The 13,566-nt window shown below is 33.8% G+C and overlaps 1 protein-coding gene across 1 annotated transcript; it reads right to left on the bottom strand.

The window, feature by feature from the left end:
* Positions 1-8,528: 8,528 nt before the first annotated feature.
* On the bottom strand, positions 8,529-9,890 carry LOC103499390 (uncharacterized). Its single transcript, XM_008462390.2, has 2 exons — positions 9,348-9,890; positions 8,529-9,269 (listed from the first exon to the last, which is right to left on the bottom strand). The coding sequence occupies exons 1-2, from the start codon at positions 9,888-9,890 to the stop codon at positions 8,529-8,531; spliced, it is 1,284 nt and encodes a 427-aa protein (XP_008460612.1).
* Positions 9,891-13,566: the final 3,676 nt, after the last annotated feature.

The raw sequence follows: 13,566 nt of genomic DNA, 5'->3' as shown, positions 1-13,566 counted from the left end.
CTCTGTGGTCCGATGAATGTAAAAGCTAGAGGGGGTTTTGAATACTTCATCTCTTTTATAGATGATTATTCAAGGTATGGTTATTTATACTTAATGGAGCATAAGTCTGAAGCTCTTAAAAAGTTTAAGGAGTATAAGTCTGTGGTTCGATGAATGTAAAAGTACATGGATTTGAGATTCCAGGACTATATGATAGAACATGGAATCCAATCCCAACTCTAGCACCTGATACACCTCAACAAAATGGTGTATCAGAAAGGAGAAATAAAACCTTGTTAGACATGGTTCGTTCAATGATGAGTTACGCTCAATTGCTTAGCTCGTTTTAGGGGTATGCAGTAGAGACTGCAGTTCATATCTTGAGCAATGTTCCTTCGAAGAGTGTTTCTAAAACACCTTTCGAGTTATGGAGAGGACGTAAACCTAGTTTAAGTCACTTTAGAATTTGAGGTTGTCCAACACACGTGTTAGTGACAAATCCCAAGAAGTTGGAACCTCGTTCAAGGTTATGCCAATTTGTTGTTTATCCTAAAGAGATGAGAGGTGGTCTATTATTCGATCCACAAAAAAAAAATAGAGTGTTTGTATCGATAAATACTACTTTCTTGGAAGAAGACCACCTGAGAGATCATAAACCACCAAGCAAATTAGTATTAAATGAAGCTACTGATGAATCAACAAGGGTTGTTGATGAAGTTGGTACCTTATCAAAAGTTGATGAAACCACCACATCAGGTTAATCTCATCCTTCTCAATCGTTGAGAATGCCTCGACGCAGTGGAAGGATTGTACCACAACCTAATTGTTATTTGGGTTTAACTGAAACTCAGGTTGTCATACCAGATGATGGTGTTGAGGATCCATTGTCCTATAAACAGGCAATAAATGATGTAGATAAAGACCAATGGGTCAAAGCCATGAACCTTGAAATGGAGTCTATGTACTTCAATTCAGTGTGGGAGCTTGTAGATCTACCTGATGGGGTAAAACCTATAGGGTGTAAATGGATTTATAAGAGAAAGAGAGATTCAGCTGGGAAGGTACAAACCTTCAAAGCTAGACTTGTAGCAAAAGGGTATACCCAAAGGAAAGGGGTTGACTATGAGGAAACTTTTTCCCCTGTTGCTATGTTAAAGTCTATAAGGATTCTCTTGTCCATCGCCACATTTTATGATTATGAAATATGACAAATGGATGTCAAGACTGCTTTTCTGAATGACAATCTTGAAGAGAGTATCTTTATGTCTCAGCCCGAGGGGTTCATCACCCAAGGTCAAGAGCAAAAAGTTTGCAAGCTGAATCGATCCATTTATGGGTTGAAACAAACATCTAGATCTTGAAACATTAGGTTTGATACTGCGATCAAATCCTACGGTTTTGACCAAAACGTTGATGAACCTTGTGTATATAAGAAAATCAACAAAGGTAAAGTAGCTTTCTTAGTACTTTATGTGGACAATATCCTCATCATTGGGAATGATGTGGGATACCTTACTGACGTTAAAACTTGGCTAGCAGCTCAATTCTAAATGAAAGATTTATGAGAGGCACAATATGTTCTTGGGATCCAAATCATAAGGGATCGTAAGAACAAAATGCTAGCACTGTCTCAAGCAACCTATATCGACAAAATGTTGGTTCGATGTTCGATGCAGAACTCTAAGAAGGATTTATTACCTTTCAGGCATGAGGTTCACTTGTCTAAGGAATAGTGTCCTAAGACACCTCAAGAAGTTGAGGATATGAGACGTATTCCCTATGCCTCTGCTGTGGGCAACTTAATGTATGCTATGCTCTGCACTAGGCCATACATTTGTTATACAGTGGGAATAGTCAGTAGGTATCAGTCCAACCCAGGGTTAAACCACTGGACAATGGTTAAAATTATTGTCAAGTATCTTAGGAGAACGAGAGACTACATGCTTGTGTATGGAGCTAAGGATTTGATCCTTACAGGATATACTGACTCTGATTTCCATTTTGGGCAAATTTGGGGTGTTTTTCTGAGTTTTTCGACACCAAATTTGCCCAAAAAAAAAAATCAGAGTCAGTCTATTCTGTAGGGATCAAATCCTTAGCTCCATACACATCAAATCCTTAGACATGTCCCAGGTAGGAGGTGTTCCGTAAACCGTCAACTTAAGTACCCCCAGCCTTAGACAGAACTTTACCGGTGGAGTTCCCTTATAACCTTAAATCCTATTTGTCCTATTTAGTTTCATTAAACTAAAATAAGACAATTCTAATCCTATTAGAATTAATGTGATCTTAGGTCTATTTAATTTTAAACAATTTAAAATTAAACCATATTAATCCTAAGATCCTATGTTTGCATGCAACTCTTTATTATAGGTTGACGGTTTTTAATAATCAAATTTTATAACTATTATAAAATTAGTTAATTAGCTCTATAATCATGCATACTATGGTTTAAATAATTAAAATCAAAGTATAATTAAATAAAACCACTACAAGAAATTTCATTTTCAGTGGCGCACAGAAAACGTCACTGAAGGTTGTCAACGCGTCGCTAATTGTTTTAGCGACGAAAAGGCCTTCGTCACTAGGACTGTTGCAGATTCCGTGTCGGTTAAATTTTTAACAATGCAAGCGTTCGCGCCGCAAAAGAGGAACTTTTAGTGACGTTTGTGCGTTACTAAAGGCTTACTTTTAGTAACATAATTCGTGTCACTATTTATTTTCTATAGTGACGTTTTGAACATGTCACTAAAGGCGATGTTTTAGTGACAAATTGTATTGTTGCTGAAGGTTACTTTGAGACCGTTACAAATAGCTTTTGTGACGTTTCGAAGTGTGCCACTAAAAAGTCCTACAATTTTTTTTTTTATAAAAATCAATGTTTTTGCGACGTTATTGAAAGCGCCAGTAAAAGAATTTTATTACATAAAAAAATAAGATCTGATTGATTAATTATATAAACTTGTTATAAGATGTCAAACATAATAATTTTTAAAACTTATCACTAAGCAACATGCAATAACACCAACTTCATCACAAGAAATATATATCAAGAAACTTCAATATCTTCATAAATAGTTCTAAGTAATGTCAACATAAGTTATAAGCACTAAGTTACATCTAGTTAGGTTCCAAGCTATAACTAAGAAGTTACACCTACAAACCAAAAGTATTGTGCACAACAAAAAATTCCTACTTTGACCAAAAGTATGTGCATAACAAAAAATTATAAGATACGAACCAAACTCTTGTCATATTCATCAGAAGTCCATTGTGCGTCAAATCTGAAAAGCAATATAACAGCATAAATAAGTAAAACATGTAAGCAAAAAATGAAACTTAGGCACTTTAAATATAATATACTCAAATGGATAAAACTCCAACTTTATAAAAAAGAATGAGAAGGAAGGGGGACATGTCTAAACCAACAAATTCATTACCATCAAACTCAATAAACGGTTTCAAAGCATTATGACACTAATCAAACGGATGAAACCCAAACATTCTAAAACAATTGGGGGGGGGGGGCAAACCTACATCAAGGACCAAAATCATCACAAGAATGAATGTATCATATTCGCATATGCTACTCTAATCCAACACTTTATATCAAATTAATTAAGTTGAAAGAATGAAGGGGGGGGGGGGGGCATACTCAAAGCAAAAACTGAAACTTAGGCACTTTAAATATGTCATACTCAAATGGATAAACTCAAACTTTCTAAAAAAGAACAAGAAGGGGGGGGGGGGGGAACATGTCTAAAGCAACCAATTCATTACAATTAAACTCAATAAACGGCTTCAAAGCATCATGACACTAATCCAATGGATGAAACCTAAACATTCTAAAACAATGAGGGGAGGGGGGCCAGTCTACATCAAAGGACCAAAATCATCACAAGAATGAATGTATCATATCCGCATATGCTACTCTAATCCAACACTTTATATCAAACTAATTAAGTTAAAAGAATGAGGGGGCATGTCTAAAGCAAAAAATGAAACTTAGGCACTTTAAATATGTCATACTCAAATGGATAAACTCAAACTTTCTAAAAAAGAACAAGAAGGGAGGGGGACATGTCTAAAGCAACCAATTCATTACAATTAAACTCAATAAACAGCTTCAAAGCATCATGACATTAATCAAATGGATGAAACCCAAACATTCTAAAACAATGAAGGGGGGGGGGGGGCGGCAAGTCTACATCAAAGGACCAAAATCATCACAAGAATAAATATATCATATTCGCATATGCTACTCTAATCCAACACTTTAAATCAAACTAATTAAGTTGAAAGAATGGGGGGGGGGGGGGCATGTCTAAAGAAAAAAATGAAACTTAGGCACTTTAAATATGTCATACTCAAATGGATAAACTCAAACTTTCTAAAAAAGAATAAGAAGGGATGGGGAGATGTCTAAAGCAACCAATTCATTACAATATATCATTCTAAAACAATTGGGGCGGGGAGGGGGGGGGCATGTTTACATCAAAAGCAACAAATTCATTACAATTAAACTCAATAAACGGCTTTAAAGCATTATTACACTAATCAAACTAATTAAGTCAAAAGCAACAAATTCAGGACCAAAATCATCAGAAGAACGAATATATGACTACCATAACTATAGGATAGTCATATCAATTCATAATATACCATGTTTCTGTATACTACTCTAATCCGACACTTCATATCAAACTAATTAAGTTGAAAAAAAATTACCTGTTGACTATCATTTGATTGTTCTGAACTTCGTTTCATGTTGGAGGTAGCTTCTTGACAGGATAATCTTCTTAAAATTGCTTCGATTGTAGCTTGTTGCTATTCAACTATACTTTGCAAGTGAGCAATCTGTGCATTTGCTTCTTTTGTGTTGTGTTGAATTGTTTCATTTCTAGCATTCTTGGGTCTTGGTCCCCAACCTTGTCCTTTCACATGCCCCGATCACTTACCTAATACCCGTTCACATATTTCCCTTTCTAGAAGAGGTTCACTCCCTTCTTGTGATGAAGTCGTTTTTAATTCCACCATCTCATCCTACACCATAATTACATAACAGTGTCAATCCATTATAGGTTAAGAAAAATTTCAATAATGAACATACAACTTTACTTACATATTTCGCTTTTGCCTCATTCACCCACCCATTCTTCTCATTGGAATGCATGAGTTGAAATAATTTAATCTCACTTACTTCCTTACCCTCTTCTTTCTATACGTGACAACCAAAATTATAAATATAAAAAGTATTTATAACTACAATACAAAAATAAATGTCGTACTATTTTCTGCTTATGACATAAAAATGTTAAAGTTCCACCTCGATGGGTGAATGGAAGTTTAGATAGTGCCTTAGAATTTGCTTCAGATATAGTCTTAAAGTCTTCTTGTTCCCATCGATCACATAAACGAGCCCAATCTGAATCTCGTGCCACTCGTTTGTCACGGTGTTTTCGTGCTTCAGCTGGAGAGTCATACTTTTTGTAGCTTTTGTGTAGTGAACAATGAAAGTCTCTATATAACACGCTCATCTCATGTTCAAGATAATCTTGTACCAAAGGTTCATTTAAGTATAGAATGAAGTAATTCTAGCATTAAGAAATAAAACAAATTAGTTTATACTTGGTCTAGAACAAATTACATAGTATTTCCTTAAAACTAAACTTAACTAGCTTACCGAAAGTCTATCTACTATCTCCCTTTTCACCTCTTTCGATACATCTAACCAATGTTCACATTCAAGTGGTACTACCACTCGTACCTCTTTTTCAATTTGAGAGTTTAACTTGGAGGAGTCCTTACAAATTGGTTTTCTATCTTCAAAGTCAATTCTAATTCGAATGGGACCATTTGCTTGGACATATTTCTCAAGTCCAACCCCTCTAGTTGCTCATCAGCCTTTTGTTTTTGTACTAGAAGCTACATAAGAAATATTAATATTAATACATCTAATGTTGTATGAAAACTAGAAGATTTATCATAGAAATGAATACATACTTTGAATGTCTGAATCTATGGACACCACTTCTTGCTCACCAATACTATTTTGATTAGAATTGTTTGCTTTGTTCACATTTAAAGATGACCTAATACGATTTTTCGGTTCAAAATTTCTTGACGACATCCTACAAAATGTTTTGATGCATAAATATAACTATAAACATTAAAGTAAGTGAACAAACAATGTACAATTCAAATAGATGCATAAATAAAACAATAGTTAGTTATGTATAACCTTGGTGTAGTATGACTAAAAGTTAGTAGCTATCACAATCTTCGTCACTCATTGACTCATCGCTAGAATTATTTGAATCAAAATCTTCTTCATCAACCAATGCTTCATCGGTTGAGGCTTCTTCATTACTTTGTGCAATAATGTCTTCTTGGTCTCCAATGATCGAAGGTTCAACATCTTCTCTATTAAAAGCTTGTGAATCTAGGTTATGTTCAACTCTAGGATAACATGTAGATATGGTTTCATACGATGTTACTTCTAGTTCATTACTTTCTATTTTTGGAATATCCCACACATGTCTTGGTTGAATTTGTTGAACTATTTTCCAATCTTGACCAAGTTTGTAATCATCTACGTAGAAGACTTGTGCTGCTTGACTTACAAGGATGAAAAGCTCATCTTTTTACCATCGGTTACGAGTATTTATTGATGTAAAGCCATCAACTATGTTAATTCTATTCTTCCTCAAACTAGTATCATACCATTCACACTTAAAAATCACAACTGCCTTCATGCAAATGTATTGTAGCCTTATAATTTCATGTAGTCCGCCATAGAAAAATATTTGTCCTGTTTCATCACCACCTAGCACCATTACTCCACTATTCTGAGTGGTCTGACGACTATCGCGATATTTAGTGTGAAATCGAACTCCATTTTCTATACACCCGCTATAAGAGCGAGCACAATCATTCGGACCACAAGCAAGGGCATACAAATCATCGGATATGAATTTATCACAATGCAACCTTTGGGCTTAATAAAAAAGGCATTGCTTAATGTAACAAAAAATTGTCTAACGCAAGGTACAACCACAAAAAAAGACATACCTTTGCTTTGAACCAAGTAGGGAATTTTAATTGTTGTCTCTTATACAAATCACCATTTCCATTACTCGACTCAAGGATCCTCATATGCTCCCTATGTTTTGCAAGTTCATGTAACCTTTTAGTCATATTTAAAATATTAAAAATGAATTTAAACAAAGCGCTACGTACTGGAGATAAGGTTCCACTTCATCACAGTTGTTTAGAATATACCAATGTGGTTTCTCTAACTCATCAGGGGTTAGTTGTCGAAATACGACACCACCTAACCACCTTATGTGTTGAGAGAAAATTGATAGACCACAATTGTTGATCTCCTCATCATTAATGTCATCATTATTTCGATCCCCTCTATTAAACCTTGTTGCAATGCCACGTAAATACATAGAACAAAAGTTCAAGGATTCATTTATGACATAAGCTTCTGCAATTGAACCCTAAGGTCGAGCTTTGTTTCTAACATATTGCTTTAAATAACGCAAACTTCTGAGACAACGAACGAAATTACATATGTCGAAATCCTTCATCATAAAAGTAATAGCAATAAAGAATTCACATACCTTTCGATTGGATACATGCAACTATATCCAACAGGTCCAACAATTCTTGCTTCCCACGACAAATGGACAACTAAATGGACTATAACATCAATAAAAGCTGGTGGGAAGATCTTTTCCAACTTACATAAGATGAGTACTATATCATCTTGCATTTTGTCTAGTTCTGATATGCTCAAAGTTTTTTTACATAGAGCATGGAAGAAATTTGACAACTTTGATATAGTAGTAGAAATGTCCTTACGTAGATATGGTCGAATGCCGATTGGGAGAAGTCTTTGTAATAAAACATGACAATCATGGCTCTTTAAACCATATATTTTGCCTTCCTTCAAATTAAGACAACGAGATATGTTGGATGCAAAACCATCTGGAAACTTCACAGACTTCAAGAACGTACAAAAGTCAACTTTTTCAGCAGCAGTTAACATGTAGGAAGCATGAGGCTTTACACGGTTATTTCCAATCTCTTGTATGTGAAGCTCCTTTCTTATTTTCAAGTTAGCTAGATCCTCACGAGCTTTAATGGTGTCTTTAGTCTTTCCATCAATGTTCAATATCGTACGTACCAAGTTATCACAAATATTTTTCTCAATATGCATCACATATAGTTTATGACGTAGTTTATGGTTTTACCAATAAGGAAGATTGAAAAAAAATGCTTTTTTTAGTCCAATTATGCTCACAATTTATCCTTTTTCGTTTGATGTCACGTCTTGTAGGATTCTTGCTCAACAGTGGAAAACTTATAGAATTCAATTGATTTATAATATCTTGTCCAGATAAAATATTTGGACTTGCTCGTAATTCTTGTTTTCCATCATGTTGCCTACTTTTACGCCATGCATGTGTTAGAGGTAGATATCTACGATGTCTCATATAAAAAATTTTGCTATTTAGTCCCATTGAGCTTGTATCAACAGTTCAAACTGGGCATGCTTTATAACCTTTTGTCCTCCAACCAGATAAATCACCATAACCTGGAAAATCATTTATTGTCCACAACAATGCAGCTCGGAGTTGGAAGAAAGAAGCATTGAAACTATCGTACGTTTGAATACCATCCACCCACAACTCATTTAACTCATCTATCAATGGTTGTAAGTAAATATCAATTTCTTTGTCAAGAGACCTTGGACCAGGGATGAGTAAAGATAGAAAAGTGAATGGTGCTTTCATACACTTCCAAGGAGGCAAGTTGTATGGAATGAGTATTACTGGCCACATGTTGTATGATGTGCTCATGTTTCCAAATGGATTAAACCCATCAGAAGAAAGTGCTAATCTGACATTTCGAGCGTCTGAAGCAAAACAAGGATATTGTTCATCAAAATGTTTCCACCCCTCAGCATCAGCAGGATGTCGAAGTATACCTTCAGTTTCACACCTCTTATCTTTGTGCCACCTCATATCCTCTATATGTTTTGAAAGAAATAATCTTTGCAACCTTGCCTTTAGTGGAAAATATCTTAGCACCTTATGTGGAATTTGTTTCCCCTTTCTATCATTCCACCTATATCTAGACTCTCCACAATGCGGACATTTGTCAAGTGATGTATAATCTTTCCAAGATAAGGCACAATCAAATTTGCACACATGAATTGATTCATATCCCATCCCTAGGTCACGTAGTCTCTTCTTAGCTTCATAGTAGGAGGCATGTAGCTTCACACCATTCAGAAAGGCTTCATTTAATAGTTCAAGCAACATATCAAAGGATTAGTCACTCCAACATTTAAGTACCTTAATGTGCATAAGTTTCACTAAAAAATTAAATGAAGCGAACTTTAGACATCCCAGATATAAATCCTCTTCTATTTCAGGAAACATTTCACTTATTTTATCGAACTCATCTTGCTCGTTTGATTCTCTTCTACATTCTTCAAACGTTGGCCCATGTAGATCATGAATCATCTCTACCATCTCATCATCCATAGTATCTCTAACTCTAATGTTTTCTCTAAGATTTACATTCTCTTCTCTACATTCACTTACATTGGAAAACGTTGCACCTAGAAACCTCGAATTAGACCTTAAAAATGGAGAAAGATCAACAGTATCTCCATGAAATATCCATCGCTTATAAGTCGGAGACATACCATATTTATACAAATGACGTTCTATAACGTCTAATCTATTCCAATTGACATTCAAAAAATTTGAACAAGGACATCTTGTTATTTCCTCCTCGTCTAAATGATTAGTTGCAATTTCGATAAAGTTAGCAACACCATCAAAATATTCACTAGAAGCTTGATCTTTTAAATTTATCCAACTTCGGTCCATAATAAGTACAACACTTAAAGTACCTAAGTTAGAAATCCATGTGTTAGAATTAAAGCCAACAATTACAATCATAAAGAGAAAGAGCAATCAAAACTACAACTCCCAAAACCTAAAATCAAGATCTTCGTATCAAGTCAATAAAAATTATATTGTTGTTGTTATATTAACAACAGTAATCTAGTTAAGTATACAATCACACATTCAAAGGAACAACAATTACACTTACAAAGAGAAAGAGCAATCAAAACTACAACTCCCAAAACCTAAAATCAAGATCTTCGTATCAAGTCAATAAAAATTATATTGTTGTTGTTATATTAACAACAATAATCTAAACTCACAACTTCATTGCTAGAAGTGAAAACACAATAACAAAACAAACATTCAACGAGACATTACTTAAATCTAATTAACAAAACAAATATTCAACAAAACATTACTTAAATCTAAACATTAATAAAGACTATGCAAACAACTACAAGGATAAAACCCAATCTTAAAACTAATTAAGAGAATAAATATTCAACAAATCAAAATCCAAATACATTGCCCTAAAAATTTTAAAAATTAAGAATCTCACCGAAATCTCATCAGTTGGCCATCAGAGTGATTCGTGAAGCTTGCCGTCGCGTGGTTCGTGCAGATTCGTCGCCGTGGTTCGTTCAGCCTGGTTCAGCTACATCGTCGTCCGTTCGTTTAGCCTGGTTCATTCGTTTGGCCTGGTGCAGATTCGTGGACGTCGCCGGCCACCTTAGTTCGTGCAAATGTGTAGTTCAGTCGTGGAGGAGAGGAGGTGGAGATGGAAGCTTTTTGGGTTGGTAATGGGTAGGAGAAGGGTTTTTTTTTTTAATTAAAATTGTTTAATGAAAAAAAGAGGAGGCAGATGAAGGGGAAATTTTTAGACTTTTAGCAACATCTATTTTTATTGCTAAAGCTATCACACTTTTAGTGATATTATTATTGTGTTGCTAATTCTTTTAGTGACGCAAATTTAAAATGTGTCGCTAATAATAATCTTTTGTGACATATTTCTTTTGCGTCGCTATAAATGACTTTTACCGACAAAAATTTGTTACGTCACTAAAAATTTGTCACTAAATAGCAATTCTCTTGTAGTGAACCATATTACATGCATACACTATATTAATATAACAATTATATTAAACTATGGATGTAATATGCATAATGCAAATTAATTTTCATCTTTTATTAATATAACAACTATATTAAAAAAAAATATGAAAATCAATCAAGCATACACAATACATTAATTTAAATATAACAAATTATATTTAACTAAGTAATGTCATGCATCATGTTTATTCAATTTCATATATTTAAAATATCAACATATTTTAAATTACTCATGAAATTCATAATCATGCATTAAAACCATACATTATAACATTTATAATATATAAAAATGCATGAACATGCTTAACCTAAGGTGAGATTTATCTAAATGACATCCATAAGCATTTAAATAACAATTGAACCTGTAAAGTTGGCCCATAGGATAAAATAAAGCAATAATTACAATAATAAAGCCTTAAAAAAAATCCTAAAAGTACTTTCAAAGCTCCAGTTAAAAACCGCTCCAAACCAGCCAAAAATTGCTTGAACTAGCCCAAAATATGAAGAACCGACTCAAAAACCACCTGAACCGGCACCAGATGAAGAACGGCATCGACCGAGCCGAATCGAGCCAACCAGAGCCAACCGCCACTGAACCGAGTCGTCGAGCCGTCGAGCCGCCCTAGCCTATCCCTGCTGCTACTAACATCATGATGACATCAGCCTGACGTCATGCTGATGTCATCCTTTCTTCTACCTCTAGCCGCAAATTTTTTTCGCTTCGATTTCCGTAATCGATAAAATCCCCGTTTATGACCTTCTGGTTGTCCGTTTTGGGCAAATTTGGTGTCGAAAAACTCAGAAAAACACCTCGAATCCAAAAATTGAACTCTAAATTATAGATTTACAAATTAAAATTCCCAAAAACGCAGGGGCATTTACATTTTGATTTTATCAAAATAGTAAATCTATGGCCAAAATTACAGAAACATTCAATTGCAAAACCCACATTCATAATGCAGAGATCCCACCTAACCAATGCAAATTTTGAAAAAATTCTCAATTAAAATTGAGATGGCTCTGATACCAATTGAAGGGATGAAAACCCTTTCCAGCGGAAGAATTACAGAGACTCAATTTTAATTGGAACCTTAAAAAATACCAATACATTGGCAAAAATTACAAAACTAATTTTTATGGTTAAACATGCTGTGAAGAAAATACAGAGAAGAAGAACTTACTCTCCTTGACGGCTTTGAATCTACCAGCACCAACTTGGGGCACCACCTCTTGGAAACCTTCCTATTCTCTTATTGAGATGGTTTGTGGGAACAAAAATTGGATTGAGGGAATTTTTTTAGAGAGAAAACGTTTTCTAGAGAGAATGCGATGATTCTTTTTTTCTTAAAAAAATCACAGAACACCTTTTGTGTTTTTGTTACGGAAAGAATTCCCTCTTCTTCACTAAAGAAGAGGGAAGTTAGAGAGAATAAATGGGAACATGGAAAAATTACCCACATTCCTTATTAATTTAATAAATAAATATTAAATTAATATATATTAAAATAAATAATTAATTATATTAAATAAATAAATAATTAATTAATTAAATCATATTTAATTAATATTTCATTTAAATCGTATTTAAATGAATATCACTTGCATAACCTATAGTTTTAATTTAATTAATTTAATTAAATCAAATTTAATTAAAACAAATTAAACTAAACTATTAATTAATTCTCCAATTAATTAATTTCTAAATTAAATATCTTATATTTAATTTAATCCAAAATTTGAATCATATTCAAATATAATTTCTCTCATAACCTATAGTTTTAATAGGTATCACATACACTTTAAATTTTAACCTATAGTTTTAATATGAATCTAATTCAAATTAAACTAATATTGAAACTTATTCAAATATTTTATTCTCTCGTAATTTAATTTTGAATCATATCCAAAATTAAATTTATACAATAAAGTCTAATTAAAATATAAACTTTATATTATAATGTATTAATATACATTATATTAATTTCCAAAGTAAATTTGAACATTTTAAATTACAACCAATATAAATAAATCTCACTACTCTTTATGAGCTAGGAAGGGGACCTAATGGATCTACAGATCAGAAGCTACAATGATATGAGATTAATTATCTAAACTCATTAACCACATTAATCAATATTCGTTAACTGTGTGTACGCTCCACTAAAGACTCACAGCTGAACTCTTCTCACTGTATATATATTTATGTGTCGACGGATATAGACCAATACCAGTAAGTTAGTACTTCACAAGTGTTCGTAACATCAGATAGATCAAATTACCATTTTACCCCTGGGTTACTTCTAGTCCTTAAATACCAATGCTCCTCTAATAAACAACCTGTTTATGGTCCAACCACTAAATAGAAACCCCTCTTGTGTCATAGAGAGGGTAGGGCCCTTTGTTCAAGTCCCGGAGACACCATTTAAGGGAACACTTATCTACTTATCCTAAAGGTGGGAAGGAGTGAATACCATCTTGTGTGATTATGTTTCCAGCTCTCCACTCGGTTTTGTCCCCAAAATGATAAGCATATTGAGTCGGC

Source organism: Cucumis melo, chromosome 10 (assembly GCF_025177605.1).
Source record: "Cucumis melo cultivar AY chromosome 10, USDA_Cmelo_AY_1.0, whole genome shotgun sequence".
NCBI classification, from domain to species: domain Eukaryota; kingdom Viridiplantae; phylum Streptophyta; class Magnoliopsida; order Cucurbitales; family Cucurbitaceae; genus Cucumis; species Cucumis melo.
The sequence above is the reverse complement of the archived record's forward strand: the minus strand, read 5'-3'. Positions and strand labels throughout refer to the sequence as shown.